Source organism: Ailuropoda melanoleuca, chromosome 12 (genome assembly GCF_002007445.2).
Source record: "Ailuropoda melanoleuca isolate Jingjing chromosome 12, ASM200744v2, whole genome shotgun sequence".
In the NCBI taxonomy this organism is placed as follows: Eukaryota; Metazoa; Chordata; class Mammalia; order Carnivora; family Ursidae; genus Ailuropoda; species Ailuropoda melanoleuca.
Window position 1 is genome coordinate 20,507,200 of NC_048229.1, and position 21,444 is coordinate 20,528,643.

A 21,444-nucleotide genomic window follows, 5' to 3' on the forward strand; every position below is an offset into this window, starting at 1 on the left:
TCATAGGTCATGGGATTGGGCCCATGTTGGCTCTGCACTCAGCAGGGAATCTGCTTGAGGACTCTCTCCCTCTGCCCCTCCCTGACTCATGCGCTCTCCCTAAAATAAAGAAATAAATCTTTAAAAAAAAAAAAAGAGAGGGAGAGAGAGAAGAAAGTAGAGTCTTACACATCTGTATACCTGTGTCCACAATCTCAACAGCCAAAAGGTGGAAACAACCTAAATGTCCATTGACAAATGAATGCATGAACAAAGGTGGTATATGCATACAATGGACTACTATTCAACCACAAAAAGGAAGGAAATTCTGATACACGTTATAACATGGATGAATCTGGAAGACATCATGCTAAATGGAAAGCTTACAAAAGGACAAATTTTATATGATTCCAACTTATATAAGATATCTAGAGTAGTCAGGTCCGAGGAGACAGAGAGGAGAATGGTAGGTGCCAGGAGCTAGGGGAGAGGGAATGGGGAGTTAGTGTTTAATGAGATAGTTGCAGGTGGAGAAGATGAAAGATTCAGGAGATGGATGGTGGTGATGGTTGCACAACAATGTGAATGCACTTAATGCCACAGAATTGTACACTTAAAAATGGTTAAAACGGTAACTTTTAGTTATCTATACTGAACCGCAATTTAGAGGGGGGTGGGATTCAGGATGAAAAGAATTCGCACACAGAGAAGGAAAACTGGAGTCCTGTTTATGTTTTATGTTGACTGGGCAAGTTCCACCAAGTACCACTTTAGCTCATTCCTGTAAAAATTCTCTTGGATTTTATATTTTAAGGTCTCTAATACACTAAGTTTTATCCCTCTCTTTTACTTAAATTGCCATAGAACAGCAATCTACGGCAACATCATAGAAATGTCCAAACTGGCAATCTGTTTCTAGACCTCAGCGTGTCCTGTTCCCTCTGCTGGGAACACGCTGAATGCTCCTATTTTGCGCCCCTCTTGAAAGATTCCCTGGAAATGCCTTCTCTGCCAAAGGGATCTTCTGCCTGATAAAACCAAGAGGCCCCATCAAATCACTCTTTCTGACTGGCCCTGGGGTACACCGTGCGCTGTTTCTGCTCCTGCTGGCCCTGCTCCTGACGTCCCCCTCCATCCCTTCCTTACCCCAAGCCCATTCATTCTTGAAAGTTCAGTTTCTTCTCTTTGGTGAAGCCTTCCTTGCGAATGCGCTACTGGTCCAGAGAGAATTTCAGGACAAAGTGGTGTCTAAGCCCAGACCTGAAGGAGTCCCTCCCAGTTCTCTCCCCATGATGGCTTTGTCATGCCTAAAAGGGTGGCTGGAGCGCTGTGGACACTCCAGAGCTGCTTGGGGAACCTCAAGGGACCAGGGCAACCAGGGCAAAGAAGTGTTTGGGTAGCTGTAGTTTTGAAATATCAGGTAAATTCAATATCCCATACACATTCATACCTTAAACTACAAACCCCAGCCCGACAGCTGACTAAACCTTCTTGGTTAACAAAACAGATTAACTGGCCACCTAGATTATCACTACCACAGAAAGAACTCAACTGGAATCACTTGTGAGTGGTGAGAGACATCCAACTTCTTAATCCTTCTAGTAAAGCTGCCAACAAGAATAGTCGTTAGTGTGACTGATGAAAAACCAATAACCTTCTTCTGAAGAGCCACTACATTCAAGCCAAGGTCATTACCAATGTACTCTGCACCTGCCCGGATCCCAACAGTACCCAGTCCATCCCATGCCCCTCCCCCACTTAGCTCTGTCCTGAGGACACACAGAAAGAAAAGGGTACCCATTCTTTAAGCTTTGAAGAGCCATGTCCAAGTTAGACAGGCTTGACAGTGGGGAGAAAGGAAAGATATAAAACCCAAAAGGTTCAAGTGAATCTGGACCCCAACGCCTCTTTCCTAGTTTCTTCAAGACATGCGCCTGATACCTAAAAGAGCAAAAGTAAATCATGCCACCGTTAATTTCTGCATGCCAAGTCAGGGAAGGAATCTGGAGGAGTTAGCTCAGAACACCGAGTGAGGGAAGTCATCACCTCCACAGAGAGCACACAACATCAGCCAACTCCAGACTCCACAGCCAGGCTCTGAACAGTCTAGGATCTTCAACTCCCACTAGTAAGAATATGATTTGGAGCATGGACTCTGCCCACCAAAAGGGACATGGTGGTGGTGACATTTTTTAATATAGAGAAACTGTGTCCTCCCCATAGACCCTTCCTCATTGAGCATACAAGTGAGAGAGGTACAATTTCAGACAGTTTTGTAAAAAAGAAACAGAGTTTTTGTAGAAGGGCAAAATGAGCAAAAGAAAAAGAGGAGAGAGGACCAAAAGATTACAAAAGGTAAAGATTGGTAGGAAACTGACGGTTCAAGAAACCTCCAATTTCCCACACATGCTCTCTGTAGTTCAGTAAGCCCAAGGCAGAAATGAACACCCTGAGCTCCAAGCAGGGGGGCTGCCCTGGCATCTAAAATATAAGCTCTTCATGGGACATTGATATTTTAACTCCAGCATCATCAGGTAGCGCCCCCCAAGATCATGAAACCACTGATTTTCTCCAAACAGATGTGAGAGGCTTCATTCCTCTGCATTGTTCAATGAACGAGCGAGCACATATCCTGATTCCATTCTCTGCTGGCCCCAAAGACCCCCGGCTAGCTGAGAAAGTTCCACATGGTGTCTGGGTCTACTACCTGTCGCAATCCAAATCTTCTTCTTTCCCCTCTCCCGTTCCAAAGGAGGCCACCTCTTCTCCTCTAAGGGGCTTAGGCTTTGCTCTTTTCTTTAATTTCAGAAAGACTCCCAAACTCTGACCAATCTATAATCTCCATACCTCATCAAAACCCACAAGGGCACATGTGAGACCCATGGGCCATGGTGCGCGCACATGTACACGCTCAGATGAGGGGGATTTCTGGGAGGTAACACAGCCTCAGTCGGCAAAGGCAAGGTTTTCCTCCTGGCACGCAAGGGTCAGAGGCCTGGCTCGAAGGAGCCGCTCATTGTGTGGCCGCCTGGGGCAGGCAGCAGCAAGCGCTGGGAGGGGAAAGGTTCCCTTTGAAGCACATGGCGCTAAGAGCTTCCCAGTGACCATGGAAACAGGCGCAGTGGGTTCCCAGCCTGAGAACCAGGGAAAGCAGCCATGATTCAAACACAAAACACACACAGGGTCTGAAAAGCAGAGACAGGAGGGGCCAGGGTGAGGGGCGGGCAGCCCGGGCTGGCAGGAACTGAGCGGCTCCCTGGTAGGATAATCTGGCCAATGAAGCCGAGCAGGTTCACGGGGTTTCCTTTTCATTCGAGGCTTTCTTCTTGCTCCCGTCATTGCCCCTCGGGTCCTATTCAGCACCTCATCAGATCAGTAGAGCCAGGCCTTTGGCTGGCCTGCTGGCGGCAGGGCCTGGAACCGGGGCGGGAGGTGATCAAAGGAGCCGCCAGTGCAGCCGCCACCCTCCTCCCTCCTCCCTGCCCGCCTGCTCGCCCTCCTCAGATGAGGCCCTGCCAAGGTGATCCGGTGGAAGCCACTGGGGGAGGGCAAGGAAGAGAGGCAGCTTTTATGTCTGCCCTTCTGTTAGAAGAGACACAAAGCACAGCTTGACGGAGACACGCCACTAGCAAGTCAGAGCTCCCTCCTTCTGGGATGGCTCTATTCTTAAACCAGGCAACAGGGAAGCCACCTAGACTGGCAGGCTCGGGAGGTACTTGGATGCCTGGATCCTGAGCCCAAAAGACTAGTGGCCCGAAACATGCTGTGTCCCGGCCCTCTTTTCACAGCTGCCGGCCTCCAAGGCCCAGAGATGGATGAAATTACACTGAGGCCGGTTTCCGAGAGTCTGTGCCCCGTTTCTTCAGGGTTCCAATTTAAAAGGGCAGAAAAAGCTATCTGGGAACTTCTTCTGCCAGGAAGAGGAAACATTATGATTAGAATCTGTGGAGGAGGACAGATCTCCCACTTACTGATGAATATCTTCTGTCTTGGGTGGGACTGGATCAAAGTCCAAGTGTCCCATCTGGCACAGAGCCAGCAAGGACCTGAGACAGAAGCAAGTCTGCTTCTCAGCGGGGCCTTGCAGCCATCACCCCGCAAGGCGGCCTCCGGCCCTGACCAGTGTCTCTGGAGGAAAGCAGTGTTTGGACAGGCCTGTAATTTGAGAAACCCATTAGGTGCGTTCTCCCTTTCTTACCTTTGTTGGGCTGCCAAAATATTTACTTGACTTCTTAACTCTAAATCTCTGAAACACACCTGCATTGCCTGAAACAGGCAATTTTCTTATTTTCTCTTATTCACAGAAGACAGCCCAACCTAAGCACAGACGACAAGCACACAGAGGGATGAAGACGGTGGGGGCCTGGTCAGAGATGCAGCTTTAAACAATACAACTGCTTCTGAAGAGATGGGGGTGGAGTGCGTTTGTCTTTTGGGGGGGGTGTGGCAGGCAGAGTGGAGTTGGTGGGGTGTTGTGAACAGTTGAAAGCAATTCCACAGGTAATCCTTTTGCAAAACAAACTGATTCTATTTTGACCTTTAGGGAAGAGTCCATTTTCATGCCAAGTAAAAATTCTGTATGGTAGCCAACTACACTTATTTATTTTTTTTTGGTATCGCAATCGTGTTATAAAAGCCAACAGCACTGTAATACCAGCAGGACTGAAGACTGTATGACAGGAAACACGCCGTGCTCAAACAACAAAGAGTATTTCGGATGATATGAATGACCCAGAATAACTGCAATTTTGGGGGGGGGGTGCTTTTCTTGGTGCTTCTGGCATCATGAAAAAGAACTTGGGAAACCAGTCTCAGTTCCAGTTGAGTGTGAAGCCGCTGCACAACCGTCTCCCCTTGCCACGTGCGCCTGTCTGTCAGCTCCCGTTCCTGCCAGGAGCTCTCTGAAGCGCGCACTTGCCAAGGCTGAGTGGCCCGAAGTCAGACCTTCCAGACGGGCTGTGGTCTCTGGGTAGAACTCAACAGAAGGCTGAATTGCACTGCCTGACGGTGCTGTTTTTAGGAGAACAGAATCCTGGTCGATGACCCCCAAAGGGACCTATGCCCCCTTCTGAGGAGCCCAGCCATTAGTGAAAGGAATTATTTTCAGTCTGGTGCTCATCAGACCTTTGAGAGAAAAATTATTTTGGAAACACTTGCTAGATACTGAACGTTCTAAAATGGGCTCTTTGAGCTATTATCTTTTCAAAGGCACTAAAAAGCACAGTGGGGGTGGGAGTCTTACTGACAGCTGTCACTCGCCTTTCTGTCACATTTCAAAAACGGCTCCTCTCTACCTTTATTTTGACAGACTGTCTTGTCTTCCCTACTTAGACGTGATGGAATATAATCTTAAAGCTGTAAGAAATCGAGTCCCTAGGGCCGGTCACCAGGAACATCTGCATTCATGGGCACTTGCTAGGATTCTAGGAAGTGTCTAGGCCAGTATCTTCCAGAACCATTATTAGCTAAAAATAAAAAATAAATAAAATAAAATAAAATAAATAAAATAAAATAAAATAAAAACAAGGAGGAGGCTGGGCAGTAGCTCTGCTGTCTTTCCATATTTTCAACCCAGCCATTCAGCTAGTAAAGCTGGAACTGAAGGTCTGACCACTGGCCTGCCTAGTGGTCTCTCATCCTCCTGCCACAGGATATGTGGAGACCGTTGTGACTCAGATGTCCCAGGTGAAATCAAAGTATCCAGGAAAGCAGGGCCAGCAATGGAGAGAGACCAGTGCTTCCTGGCCCTCTGTTAACTTGAAGCTTCTACCGGGAAAGAGAGAATCAATTCTTTATTATAAATCCTAGAAGACCCTTAAATATATGACCACGTAGACTACCCTTAAATATATGACCACGTAGACTACCACGGTAAGGACAAGTATGAGGTCTCAGTGAGACAATGAGCCTTCCAATGGTTTTTAAGACAGGATACCACAAGCAACCAAAGAAAAAAATGGATCAGCTAGACTTCGTCAGAATTTAAAATTTTTGCATAGTAAAGGCCACCACCAAGATAGTAAAAAGAAAACTCACAGAATGGGAGAAAATATTTACAAATCATATAGCTGATAAGGGGTGCATATCTAGGATATATAAGGAACCCTTACAACTCAACAGTAGATAAATCACCAATTTTTAAAAAATGGACAAAGGATCTGAATAGACACTGCTCCAGAGAAGATATACAAACTTTCAATAAGCACATGAAAAGACGTTCAACATTATTCACCATCAGGGAAATGCAAGTCAAAACCACAATGAGATACCGTTTCATACCCACTAGAATGACTGTAATCAAAAAGACAGATAATAACAAGGCTTGGCTAGGATGTGGAAAAATCATACACTGCTGGTGGTAATGTAGAATGTGTGGCCACTCTGGGAAACAGTCTGGCAGTTCCTCAAAAGGTTAAACATAGTTACCATATGACCCAGCAATTCCACTCTTAGTTATTTACCCCAAAGAAATGAAATCCTATGTCTACACAAACTCTGGTAAACAAATGGTCACAAGAGTATTATTCTTAATAATCAAAATGCTGAAACAATCTAAATGTCCATTCACTGATAAATAAGCTAGCAATAAACAACATACAACGGGGGCGCCTGGGTGGCACAGCGGTTAAGCGTCTGCCTTCAGCTCAGGGCGTGATCCCGGCATTATGGGATCGAGCCCCACATCAGGCTCCTCCGCTATGAGCCTGCTTCTTCCTCTCCTACTCCCCCTGCTTGTGTTCCCTCTCTCGCTGGCTGTTTCTATCTCTGTCAAGTAAATAAATTAAAAAATCTTAAAAAAAAAAAACAAAACATACAGCGGAATATTATTTGGCAATTTAAAAAATGACATACTGGGGGTGCCTGGGTGTCTCAGTCGGTTGAGGGTCTGCCTTCGGCTTGGGTCATGATCTGAGGGTCCTGGCATCGCCCCCGCTTGGGGCTCCCTGCTCAGCAGGGAGTCTGCTTCTCCCTCTCCAATGCCCCTCCCCCCGGTTGTGCGCACTTTCTCTCTCTCCAATAAATAAAATCTCCTCTAAAAAAAGGACATACCGATGCATGCTGCAGCATGGAAAGACCCCGACAACAGAATGCTGACTGAAAGACACCAGACACCAAAGACCACATACTGAATGATTCCACTGGTAAGAAATGTCCAGAAGAAAGGGAAATGACTGCAAAAGGGTAAGGGACTTCTTTTGGGGATGATGAAAACATTCATGTATTTGACAAGACTTGTATCTCTGATATAAAAAGAATATGAAAATACTAAAATTGATGGTGGTGATGGTGACACAATTCTATGAATATACTAAAAACAACTGTACACCGAAAAAAATAATCCTTCATGTGAGAACAACCTGATCGGTCATTTCTTTCCTGCTTCTGTCTAGAGTCCATCTAAACTCATATTTCCAGAACAGAACTGGGTAGGAAAGTTCTGGTGGTGAAACAATCTTGGGCAACCTGAAGTTGAAATAGGTTGTGTAGCTGGTTTTAGCCACAGTGTACATTTCCTAATAAAAAATTATGTGCGCACTGGGGCGCCTGGCTGGCTCAGTTGGTAGAGCGTGCAACTCCTGATCTTGGGATCCTGAGTTCGAGCCCTGCACTGGGTGTGGAGCCTACTTAAAAAAAAAATTATGTGTGCATGCTGGAATGGAGTGAAGCTTGATTATGGCAATCACGACAATGAACAAAGATTCTGAAAGCAACTTCCCAGGCTGACAGAGTTGGGCCAGGGATATGATGTATTGGGTGGGAGAGGACGATGATTAATTAGGATCCCCCGGTCTAAAGAATAGCACAAACAGGCATCTGCTTTGTTGATTTACCAGAGAATTCTTTTCAATGAGTTCACACGAGCATATTTCACTTAGCTCTGGATATATGTTTTAAAACAACAAAAATTAAAACAGTGTGGTACTGGCCCAAAAAGAAATACAGAATTTACTTGACAGTAGATAATGCAGAATATGACCTTACTCTAGAATTCAGCAAAACAGACTATATTACTTTTTTCAAGGAGAAAGATACATAAAATGAAGGAAATGACTTAAAAGGGGTTGGAAGAACCTTGAGAGACTCTACTTAGACACTTCCTGATATTACACATCAAAATAAATTTTGAGTGATTTAAAGCTGTAATACATTAAAAGGAAAACAGTGTTCATAGAAAAAGTAGAAAAGGCAAAAATGACTGCAAGTTTGCAAGAGAGGTAACAGAATCATTAAGTTTAGCAGCAAGAGAAGAAATCATTAAGGAATCATGATCACGTAAAGTTTTTAAACTCCTGCATGCCAAGAAAGCTAAGCAAATAAAGATAAGAAAATAAAAGGGAGAGTTAAGAAATATTCCAAATGACAAAGAATGAATACATCACTATATAAAAAAAAATTGGGGTAGCTGGGTGGCTGAGTCAGTTAAGTGTCTGCCTTCTGCTCAGGCCCTGATCCCAGGGTCCCGGGATGGATCAAGTTCCATATTACGCTCCTTGCTCAGTGGGGAGCCTGCTTCTCTCTCTCTCCCTCTGCCTCTCCCCGCCCCTCGCCCCCACCTTCCTGCTCATGCTCTGTCTCTGTCTCAAATAAAGAAATAAATCTTAAAAAAAAAAAAAAACTACATTAAAATCCATCCTTATAAATGAGCAAGGGACCAGAATAGAAAATTCACAAGACAGGAAATGTAATTAGTAGATGGAAAAAAGCTTACTTAGAGCTTAAGATTTGCCAATAATCAAGGACATGCCAATAAAAACAATAAAGTACTATTTTTACCTTTCAAATTACTAAAAAAAAATATTAATGATAATGTCAATGTTATTAGCATTGTTTATGTGAAAAATGACTCTTTTTTTTTTTTTTTTTTTTGGTATGGTAAACTGAGCAACTTTCCTGGAAAGCAATTTGTAACTGTTTGCATCAAGAGTCATAAAAAATGTTCATATCCTTTGATCTGCAATTTCCTCCTCAAATACTACCATAAGGGAATAATTCAAAGAGAAGGAAAAAAAAAAAAAAAGCCCACCCTACTACATAGAGACAGGTTTCAGTGTGGTTTATTTGTAAGGATTAAAAATAAAACAGAATCAGTTTAAACATTGTACCCTGGGGTAAATGGTCAACTAAATCATAGAATATCCTACTGTCCTAGTAAGCAGCCATTAAAAATGACAGGTTATGAAAATAATAGCAAATTGGTAAAATGACTACTATATGTTATTAAGTTCGAGAGGCCGAATAGATGTGTGTACCTTCATAATAATTACATTAGAAATCAGGCTCAGAGAAGAACACTGGAAGGGAATAAACTAAAAGTGAGAGTACTTACGTTAAAGGAGACAAAGATTTTTTTTCCCTTCTATTTTCAAATTCCCCACAATTAACTGTTTCATGCAATGAACATTTAAACTGACTGCCTACTATACGTGCTTGGCACTGTTCTTGGCACCAGGAATAGAAAAATGGTGGTCAAAATTATTATACTGCTTGGGACACCTGGGTAGCTCAGTTGGTTAAGCAACTGCCTCCAGCTCAGGTGGCGATCCCAGAGTCCTAGGGCTGAGTCCTGCATCGGGCTCCCTGCTCAGGGGGGAGTCTGCTTCTTCCTCTCCCTGCCACTCCCCTCACCTGTGTGTCCTCTCTCTCTCTGACAAATAAATAAATAAAGTCTTTTTAAAAAAATTATTATACTGCTTACACACTTAAAAAAAAAAAAGACAAAGGAGCCAGAAAATTCTCTTCGTTACAAAAATAGTAAAATAAATTAACGCTATAATTTTGGGTATACTTTTAAAATTAGGGGTTATAAAAACTGTCAAGATTCTATCAGTTGAAACTCTGAAAAAATGAAAAACACTAAGAAAATAACTCACTTTTAAAAACCAAAGTACTATATTTATGAAGAGATGAAAAAGAAAGCTTTTCAAGCTAAAGACTTTAAAATTCGGTTTCTGAAAATCAAGCCAAGGTAACACAAGTTCTTTGCATATTTCACATTCTTTTCTCTGAGGTTCATTTAAGAGTTGATACATTTGTAAAAATCCATCAGCATTAGGTTAATGTGTAATAGTGAAAGCCGAGGGCCTTTACACATCCCAAGAAATAGCCCGAGTTCTTTAGACTAACTAGACTTTTATTTTATCCAGCAATGCTTAGGACAACTGGAATGTGTTGAAACTCTTATTATTTTTATAACTAGCAAAAATGATGCAGAATTTAAAGTATTTCAGTATCCCAAAGGAATTGTTTAGACTGCCTCCAACTTAAAACCGAGCACAAAAAGCATTAGTCACAACACACAACCCCACGTCTTGCACCAGAACAGAAATGGTACCATTCATCAAATAAAATATGGTGCTTTTTGGAAAGAAAACAAACACAAAAGACAGATTAAGGAAAAGAAATTGCATTTGTCTGCAGCCTACAATGGTCTTGTGACCAAGATTAGCAGTCAGGATCTCATCAACATCCCCATTCCTCCTGCTTCTGCACGCCGGGGGGATCTCTGCCCAGGCTGCTGGTCCTCTCCTGCACAGGTGCAACGTAAGTGCTCTAAAATGTGCAATGGTCCAACCTGGTGTGCAGGTTTGCCAGGGGCTTGGTAGACAGTAAATCAATTACATGTAGCCACTATTGAAACAGCCCCCAAAATGTGAAATGCCCATGGCCATGGCCAGAAACACTTTTGAGTGACTGAGAGCCCACTGTTGCTTATTTGGACTAACTCACACACGTGACCAGGCATGTGCAAGACCCCTCTGAAAACAGAGAGCAGATGGGACTTTGGGGCTTATCTCCAGGTATGAGAGATTCAGGTCACCCGACATGGGATTGGTATTAGACATATTACAATGACTTATTATGTTGGGTTCTAACTTTTTTATACTTCAAAATGGCCTCTCAAAAGTTGACAAGAACATTAGCTCTTTTTGATGGACTTTTCCGCTAGCCCGTAACACCACCCCCAGTTTCCTAGAACAGCCTTATTTGTGGCCCTTGCTCAGCTGAGAGTCTGGTTCAATGGGAGGGGACAATGGCCAGAAGGAGTGTCCACGAGCCAGGCTTTCCCCCGGTCCAAGGAGGTGGCCGCAGCCTGTGCTCCTCGGATTGGCAGACACGTTATCTGTTCTGCTCACTCTATCTTCAAATTCCCTTAAGCCTCTCAGTGGATTTCAAATAATGGCCTTTTATAGCTGAAAATGTCGTGGATCTACTTAAAAAAAAAAAAGGTATTGTGCTTAATATAGCCTTTTAACCAAGAGGTTCCTGGAAGATTTAGGCAGAGAAGAAAAGCATCAAATTAAGAGTTTGTGATTTTCACATCAGACACGTGACCTTAGAAGAAAAGTTGGTATTCCCTGAGTTTTTCCTTTTTCCATTCATATCATGCCAATCTTTTCCTCCTGATCTGATTTCTTTTACTAAGTTCCTTTCCTGCTTTCCTTTTTAACCAAATATGGGAGGTATTTACCCAAGTGTTCCCTAAAATAAATCCAAAGAGCCTTCCAAACTTCCTCTCCAACAACAAACCCACCTCAGCTCACCTTAGGAAAAGGGCTTTCATCCGCTTGGTAGGAGCAAGTTTAGAGAAGGAAGGAAACTGATATTTGTGGAGAATTCAGACATTCCAAAAACTTGACATACATCATTTTTTAAATCATCACAACTATCTTGACAGATGGGGATATGGAGAAATGGAGGTAAAGAGAGACTGACGGGCCAACGTTACTCAGCTACTACGGGGTAGAAGCAGCGCCATTTGCACCCAGGCCATATGGCTTCAAGGTCTGGGCTCTCTGCATTCCTCATGTGGAAACAATGAACATGCCCGAACACCGAACACGCACTTCACCAGAACATACCACAAAGGCTACCATGAACCTGTCATTATACTAGAGGGCAGTGGGGAAGGGAAGGAAGGAGGAATAAGTAGAATTTAAGGTCTTCTTAGGGAGAGAAAATTTGTCCATCATAAGACTGGGTGTCTCATCTGTGACACTACTGACATTTGGGGCCAGATGGTTCTTTGTTGTGGGGGGCTTCCCTGGGCATTGTAGAATGTTCTAGCCACTAGGTACCAGTAGCACCCCAACCCCCCACCCAATCCCTCCTGCGAGGGAGGGAGACAAAAATGTCTCCAGACGTGGCTACATGTCCCCAGGGCTGGGAGGGAGGGCACATCTCCAGGTGAGAACCACTGTAATAAGAGGACTCAGATAACATGCTCTGTCTGAGAAGGTTTGACACAAGTATCCCCAAGCACCGGATGCTCCCGGGAGACCCTGGCAACGCACGTAGTCACAGTGCCCCATGCCCCACGCGCTTCCCTGAATGGAGGAGGCCAACGCCTGTTTCGGGGGAGCAGCCGCCCCTGAGACCCTAATAAGTCTACTGCCTTCTACCCTTTCCCACAGCGAGTCAGACCCCAGTCCCACCATCCCGCTGGAGATGGGAATCTCATACTCAGGAGTGCTGAGCAGAGCATGGCCTATGGACCAGGGCACTCAGGTACCTGAGGAAATGCATGTCTGTGACCCAAATCCCCAATGAGAAGGGCAGGCTGAAGGATAAGTCCCCCCGCCCACCACACACATACCCACAGGCTCTTGAACAACTCTGCAGTTTGACCCACGTTCCCACACGTTTTCGCCTTAAGCAAAGGCCTATTTAGTTAAGCCCTGTTATCGAAGGTCAAGGCTGAAGGTTATACCCCAAAGCAAGCCTCAAAATAGTAAGATCTTTTTTACTTAAGTTCTTAAAATTCATTGTTTAGTTGTTACTAAATATGGAAAACAGCAGCCCATCAGTTTTATTCTAATTTTATAAACTTCAGAACAACACTCTTGTGACTCCCATACTACAGAATGATTTCATGACAACACATTCACCTCTAGTTACTGCACCATCCTCTAGTTTCTGCTCATTTCTGCTAACTTTATTTTTTATTTTTATTTTTATTTTTTTTAGAGAGAGAGAATGAGCGCAGTGGGGAGGGGGGCAAAAGGAAAGGAGAGAGAGAATCTTAAGCAGGCTCCACGCCCATTGCAGAGCCCCATGAGGGTCTCAATCCCATGACCCTGAGATCATGACCTGAGCTGAAATCGAGAGTCAGAGGCCTAACCAACTGAGCCACCCAAGTGCCCCTCTACTAATCTTATAACACGACTTTTCCCTCAGCCAAGCACTAGCTCTGATGATCTTACAGTGGGGATGTCGTGGTAGTTCGGTGCACTCAAATCTCAGGTCTCCTCTTATATTCTCAAACATTCAGAACCCCATTCAGAACTTCTGTTTCTGTGGGTTTATATCTATTGATATGTACACCATATTAAGAATTAAAACCGAAAAATATTTATTTTTAAGTAAATTCTATACCCAATGTGGGGTCAAACTCACCGCCTTGAGATCAAGAGTCACATGCATTACCAACTGAGTCAGCCAGGCACCCCAAAACTGAGAAATCCTTAAAACACGGAATATACGAGCACAGGTTCCCTTAGCTGACAGAACAATGAAGTCGCCACACAAAACGATGCCTCTGGAGAACCGCACCATACACTTGTGAGGGGATGAGAGATTCACCAAGTGACATCTTAGTGTTATTATGAAAACAGCTCTGGTCTTGTGGGGCCATCTGTGGGAATCCCGAAGGGTCCCCTGACCACACTGCGAGAACTGCCGGGCTAGATCAACACCTATACCATGATTTTACCAGCTTTGACTTTTACCAGTGAAATGCCCAGAAAAGAAAAGCCCCAGCCAGTGCAGAAAGGCTTGGCCATTCATCATCATGGGGTGACGGTCCCCTTTCTGGATTATTCCTCGTCCATTAAGCACCAACTACTGCCTATCACTGTATTATATACCAGGTTCTGCTTAATATTTGGTGAAGAAACTCAAACATCTTTGGATTGCAGTTAGCGTCATTTTCCTGCTTTCCGCTATAGTGTGAAAAGAGAATACAAAGAAATCTGTTTTTCCTGAATTCCCTACTGTGGGAGTCGCTCTTTGAAAGAAATTTTCCTGGGGGTAGCCTGATGTACAAAGGGGGATACGGTCTCTGTCCTCACTGCTCCTGGATCCTCTAGAACACATCCTATGAGATGCCGGGTTTGCTTTCCCCCAGGACCCCAGTAGAAGCAATAAGCACTCATGATGGGATTATGCGCCATCGCATCAGGAATGAAATGCTTCCTTTATACCCACTGCCATTAAACTTCATATACTGTGAAATGCTGAAGTAATATACTTTCTCTTTACTGTGGGAAAATATACATAACATAAAACTTACCATTTTAACTATTCTTAAGTGTATAGTCCAGTGGCATTAAGTACATTAATGGATTTGTGCAACCGTCACCATTCTCCACCTCCAGAACTTTCTCATCTTCTTCCTGAAACTCTGTCCCCACTGAGCTCCTCATCTTCCCCTCTCTGCAGCCCCTGGCAACCACCGCTGACTATTTAAGTAATAGCATTTTGAGCACTGAAAGAAACTGAAGGGGAACACGGGAGGGAGAGGATGGGCCACGAGGGCTTATGTTTTATTTAGTGTTTCCGGTTGTACCACGACCAGCATCTGACACACACTGTCTCCTTTAGGTGCTGTTCCCACTGAGGACATGGAAACGTGCCGAGGGGCCTAAGGACGGTTCAGGTCACAAGGATTATAGGGTTGGAACTGGGGCTTAAATTCAAGTCAGTCTGATGTCTAAACCCAAGTATCAACCATGATAGGCTCCCTCTCCTCCCAACCATCCTGAGAAAATTAAGTTCCTTTGACTCTTTTTTCTAACTGTCCAGTCACTTTGGCTTCTAGGGTCTTTATTCATTCTTTGCGAAGCAGTTACCAAGACACTCTGAGGGCTGGATGTGGGTTGGTGGAAGGAACGTAAGGGTTCAGTCCTCCCCCCATCTCTCCTTCTGGGTGCCCCGCTGCCTATCAGAAGAGCCAGGATTATAGACCAGAGCAGCTTTCCACCCTGACACACACTATTGGCCACACTGCCTCTACACATCACCTTTGCCTAAATGTGAAAACACAAAAAGAGCAGGTGAACAGACTGGGGAAATAAGAAGGCAAACACAAGGTGTCCTCAGCAATGCCACTGGCTTGAACCTCACCAAAGCATTGACGAGAACTGACGTTTGGGCACCACTCACTTCCCAGAAACACCCATCAGCGAAGAATAACCTGATCCTTCCCTCTCCAACCAGAATAAGGAATGAAGACCACACTCCTTAACCTGAAAGCCTCTTCCTTTCCCAGCAACTTTCAATGCCTCTTGAAGAACTTCTTGCTTCCTTTCTTTCTGCCCTCTTCCTGGAGCTTATTCCCCCATCTCTCCCGGACTCATACAGCCCCTCTCTGTAAAATCCATCTGACCCCTCCTGCCCGATGGACTCTTCTCTCCTCACACTTAACTGTCTGTACTAGGGATTAGGCCTCGGCTCAGGGCAAGGAGAGGAACGAACTCTTCATAGTACACGGGAACCAGAGAAGTCCCTTCCCCTCGGGGCCTGTCTGAATGACTCAGGATAAATGGAGGACATCACCCACCAGCTAAAGATCCCATATATGACCTGGTGGCTACAAGGGGGCTGCTTAAGGATGGTAGCCCAGCACTGCCCCCCACCAGCTTTCTTCTGGAGAGCACTTCTTCCTCCCACTCCCCACACATGGCTGGGCTGGAAGCTAAGTTCTGTGCGTTCCCAGCCCCAGATCACAGCTGTCCAGACTAAAAGTGACCACCAGATCCAAGATGGGCCAACGAATCCTTTTTCTGGAATCCTTCAGGCTCGAAACCAAGAGAATGTCAGGCCCGGGGATACTGGGGGGCCATGTCTCCTACCCAGCAGGTGCAGAGAGAGAGAGAGGAATAAAAGCAGGTATACAGAAGACTTGGGAAGGAGCCACTGGCACTGAGCCCCAGAGTCGGCTGTTCTAGAAGAGTGGCAGCACCTCTCACGGGTTCCCTGATGCCACCCAGGAGCCTCAAGAGCCAGTCCCTTTTTGGCTCAACGCAGTTCAAGCTGGGTCTCTGTTAAGTGGAATCAACAGTCCTAATGAAGCCAGTAGCTACCAGAGAGCGCCCGGTTTTTATTTACTAACTGGTGAAGACAACGGGGGCAAGGGGAAGAAACTAACATGGATGAGGCAGTAGAATGATCTTTATCTCAGATCTCAGGTCAGCTACTTGGGAGCCGTTTGGTCTTAGGTTACATAGAGAATGTCTCTGGGACTCAATTTCCTTGTTGTAAAATGGGAATCTGGACACGCTCTCAGAGTCAGTCTGACAATGAAAGATGCTGCGTGGAAAGCTCCTGGCGCTCAGCAAGCACCCAACACATGACGGCTGCTTTTACGTTCCCGACAGGCGTTCACCATAAGCTAGCCCCTGTGTTAAGCTCTCCCCAATCATCTCACAGAACTCCCAACGCGATGACAAAGGCAGCAAAAACCCCAAGGAGGAGCCCAAGGGTCTCCGAACTGAAGTTACCTTTCTGAGGTCACTGCCAGAGCTGGGTCTCTTTGCCCTGAAATTCCCTGCCTTTCTTGTCTTTTCATGAATTTCCTCCCACCGTCCTCCTAGGGACCAGAAAGAGCCAGTCCACGCCTGTTGACCGGCCTGTCTTTCAAACCCCTCCCTACAGCTCCACTCCAACGGGGGAGGAGGGGGAGAGGAGGTTTATTCTGCCTCCATTTCTGGAATCTGGGCCAGGCGGGCTTTGTTAGAAACTCCATCTCGTCCTGTGTGTTCCTGCCATGAGACCCTCCATTACATGGACGGGTCATAGGAACCGAAGCCAGTAAAGTCAATATTCAAACTTCTTCCCAGTCCCATAAGATGCTTAATAAACACTGTTTGAATTGAAGGGTTAAAATGCCCAGGGCATAAACATAGATTCCAACTTTGGGGTTGGTTTAAGACCCTTACTTTCAGCAGCAAGCGCCTCAGAAATGTCATTTTATTCTATTTTAATTTCCTAGCACTTAAACTGTCACAGGTAACCACATCTGCCTTTCAATGCTGCAAAGAGAATCTCCTCAAACTAGAATATCAAGGGAAGATTTTAAAAGACACAGAAGCTAAAAATATTGGAAGAGTAAGGAGCCCATAACAGCCTCTTAACATGAAGTGAAAAAGAGAAGCCCAGAAAGCCGAGAGATTTGTTCCTCGCCTGGTGTGATGCAGGGCCTGGCCTGGTGCCCTGGCTGGCTATATCCCCGTGGGGGGCTCCCTCTCACCCCAACTCTGCCTCCCTAGCTGATCCTACTGTCTGCCCTGCCTCCTGCAGAATCGAAAAGATTATAAGGAGGGGATCATAAATCATTTTTCTCTGAGTTTATAGTGTTCCCTTCTGAGGGGTTCAAAAGCATTCAGTAATAAACCAAGGTGATGAGTTTATGTCTTTTGCTTTTAAAATGAAACTTTATTTGAACTCCTGGAGAGGCATTTACAGTTTTTTAATTTAGGACATTCCTCTCTTGTTTCAACATTTCGCCCCATGGCATTTTCTGTGGGCGGGTAGGTGATGGGGGTGGAGGGTGGGGGAGAGAGAGGGGTCTGTGTCTGGCCCTCCCCGTTCTCCCACAGGCTTTTCCGAATGCCTGACAGAGCTCTCCCTTCAATGGTTTTCAGCAAGTCTCAACATCTATATGGAGGAGTCCCTCCTCCCACCCCCACGTTGACTTGGCTGCAGTTTCTTCCTTTTGTGCTTTTCTCCACTGCCCACCGCCTTCTTGCCATAGCCACCGAGAACGAAGAAATGAGAGAAAAAGCAAGCTATCTGCAGGAGATAGGACTGCCCACAAGGATCACTTTGCTTTTCTCTAGCCTAGTCTCTTGCTAGGGGCCCCAAAAAAAAGGAAAGTGCAGTTACCAAAGTTAATAAAATCGAAGCTGAGAACAATTACACTTTAAAATGAGAAAGGAAACGAAAGAGGAAGGAAGGAAGGAAGGAAGGGAGAAAGAAAAAAAGGAAAGGGGGGGGAGAGAGAGAGAGCTGCATGAGTCATCACAGCTCCTGTACAGACCTGGGCTCTAAACAAATGTGAAACTGTCTTGCTTTGTCTGGCCCAAGCATTTTTGCTAATGATTTTATTCAGGTGTTAAGCCAAATTTCAGAAACTAACCACGTGTAAATACTGCCTGGCCACCACACAGCCTTTCCAAACAGAAACGTGGTGGGGGGAGAGGGCTGTTGCTTGCAAGCAGGTAGGACCGCACGCTTAGCTTCTGCATTCAATAAATATTTGGTGAATGAATAAACCCAAGAAGTACTTAATGATTCAACATATGTCTAGGGTTTTTATTCCCCCTGGCTTTGCAGGCTAGCAGGCCAAACCATACAAAACTCTTCAAGCAAAACCACTACAAGGTTGTTCCAGGTAGAGAACGAAACGGTTGGGTTCTCTGAGTGACTTCAACACCACTAAGCCATGGAAGAACAATGGGGCGTCCCTGGGAGCCCTGTTCTAACCCACTTAGAGACACAAGAGATGCAAAGGTAGAGCTCCACTGGACGGGGAAAAGCAAATTAGGCCAAGTTGCTGAGGAGAAAACATTATACGAGGAGTGTACTACCTACAAGGAAAGCAGTGTTCCTAACCTTTGGATGGAGCTGGCCTTTCTCCTAGGAAAACGCTGAAGTATTCTCACAGGGGTCGCTGCTCTCCTCACATCATGAAGCAGCTCTGGCCAACTATTTATTTATTTTTTTTTTTTAAGATTTTATTTATTAATTTGACAGAGAGAGAGACAGCCAGTGACAGAGGGAACACAAGCAGGGGGAGTGGGAGAGAAAGAAGCAGGCTCCCAGCGGAAGAGCCTGACGTGGGGCTCGATCCCCGAACTCTAGGATCACGCCCTGAGCCGAAGGCAGACGCTTAACGACTGAGCCACCCAGGCGCCCCATCTGGCCAACTATTTAAACGATGAAGTATCAGGGCCTGGGTCACCTAAAACGCCTTGATTTGACTTCACGAACTGTAAACCAAACAGGTAATAATTCCTGGGTTGGTTTTTTCCCCCTATCAAAGAGCCAGAGAGCTTGACGAGCATGCAGAAGCTTCGGAAGACAAGTGGGACATGAAAATCACAGGTTAGACCTGTAACAGTCTCCTGGATCGAAAGTCTTTCAGGAGACTCTGGCTGGGACATCTTCAAGCCCAAGAAAGGCTCCCCGTTACGCACCCTGCCTCAAAACCACCTCTTCTGTCGCCTGGGTCCTCAAGAGGTCAGGAATCAGGACTGTTTTTTTCCCAGCTGTCTCCTCATGGTACCTAGACGGCAGCTTCTGAGATTATTAAAAAAATATATATATCCAGGCACTCATACTATCCTTAGGAGAGACCACCTTTTCTCCAACTAAAATGCTAATAACTTTCTCTAAACCTTTCCCTTTAACAAAATGATCCAGTTTAAAACAGATCGTCATCTGTCATATTTTAAGATCATTGATGCATAGTTTCCCCAAATAAATTTATTTCTATCTTAACCCTGCAGCCAGAGATAATGCTGACCCCTCTCGGCTCTCAAGTCTTTTTTAGTACTTCTACGCGGGATGACAGCAGCCAATGGCAGCAAACATTTTTTGAGAGCTTACTCTGCGGGCTGTCTGCATCTCATCTCACCTCCTAACCATCCTATGAGGTAAGTTCTAATATAGGACCATAATTGCTGTCTGCCATTCTGAAACCAAAAAAGCTCTAAAACCCAGAAGTTTTTCCATAACTTACTTGGCAGCAAAACTTAATGGACCTGAACTCATTTAGAGGCAAAGCTGCCCTGAACTCACATGAGGCTATTTCGATTTTAGTTATCCCACTTAATGTGACTATCCATATAGTTTGCTACACAAATATGAGTGTGTTTAATTACTGAGAACGGCCACAGACCTCCTGGGGGTCCCTTAACATAAAATATGTAGAGCCTTAATACCTTTCTAAACTCCCCAAATCTCAGATTTCTGAAAGCTCTGTCCCCAAGGGTAGAAGGTATTGTGAATCTCTATTATTAACCCATTTCACAGGTAAGAAACTGAGACTCCTTGAGGGGAAGTGACTTGCCTCGAGTCACAGAGTGACTAGAGGTGGAGCCGACTCTGAGCCTGGTAGGCTCCCATCAGAGTCCAAGCTCGGAAGCCCCACAGAGGGGCCACCACAGGACATGTCTGAGTCCTCATCCCGCACGATTCAGCTGGGAAAGAGTGCTGTGCCTGCACGGCTCTTCTCTGTAACCAACTAGGCGAGGAACTGAGGAAATGGGAAAGCAGAGAATACCGGTCGGAAGCGGAGTGATTCAGAGGGCCTGGAGCTTACCTTGCCCAGGACAGTGAGGCATGGTTTCGGGTCCAATTCTGGCTGTTCCAGCTTCACCACGCCTACCCAGCCGTATTCATACAAGTCCTCTTCATCGTTGTTATTACACAGGCCCAGTGGGTGCATCTAGGAGGCAAAGTAGAAAGAAAGCTTCAATACGTAGGCTGTAGATGGGCTTTACCCACACTGTAAATGTCTCAGACTCAGTAACGAAAAGTAATTTCAAAACTTAAAATTAAATGGGGGGGGTGGATTTTACAGATGCTTTCTCACTGCCTTTTTTTTTTTAAGTTTATTTATTTAAGTCATCGCTACAGTGAATGTGGGGTACAAACCCATGACCCCGAGATCAAGAGGCGCATGCTCCACTGACCGAGCCAGCCGAGCACCCCACTTTCCCACTGCTTTCTAAGTGGTAGTCACACAAGGTGGACACCAGCCGATGGGACGCACGGCAAGAGAAATCACATAACTCCCATATAAATGCCCATCTAAATTCCTGTGAAATACCGTAATATTTAGCAGCAGTTACAGATGAAATTAGCTAGATTAGTTATCCTAGAATATTTGGCTTCTAAACCTTAACAACACATCTGCGGCAAGTTATGCAGGAGGACCTGGAAACACATTCAGGAATTTATGGAAAGACTACCAGACATATGGCAGAATCACCAGTATAATTAACAAGCTGTTTAAAAGGCCACCCCTGGCTACTGGGGAACAGGTGAAATTCTTTGAGGATTTTTTCAAAACAGGCAAAACAGGAAATCAAAAACAGGAAAAAGAGCATCACCAATTTTTTGCCAGTAAAAGTGGTCAGTGGAAGTCTAAGAACAATCCTGAAGTCCGTGCTCACAGTTCTATCAGTGAGTCTTATCAGGCTCTAGAATCCCCAGTAACAATCTGAGAAGAGGAAATCCTCGTAGATAAACTAACTTATCAAGAAATTAATGAGTCTAACCCAGTGCTGAAGTCTTTACGTAATTTGAACACCAGAGACCTAAGACCCCACTGTGGTTGACAGAATGATATCCTCCAAGGCTGGCCTGCAAACGCTGGAAAAGACAAGAAACAGAGTCTCCCTAGAGCCTCCAGGAGGAATGTAACCTACAGAGCCATTTTTGACTTCTGACCTCCAGAAC

At 45.1% G+C, this 21,444-nt stretch overlaps 1 protein-coding gene across 1 annotated transcript in view; it reads right to left on the bottom strand.

Annotated features, from left to right (window-relative positions):
• ZNRF3 (zinc and ring finger 3) overlaps positions 1-20,428 on the bottom strand; it is a 60,829-nt gene extending 40,401 nt beyond the window's left edge. The window contains exon 1 of the mRNA XM_011220229.3: positions 20,303-20,428. Within this exon, the coding sequence (XP_011218531.2) occupies positions 20,303-20,428 (126 nt within the window). The remainder of the gene's footprint in view (positions 1-20,302) is intronic.
• Between the last annotated feature and the right edge of the window lie 1,016 nt (positions 20,429-21,444).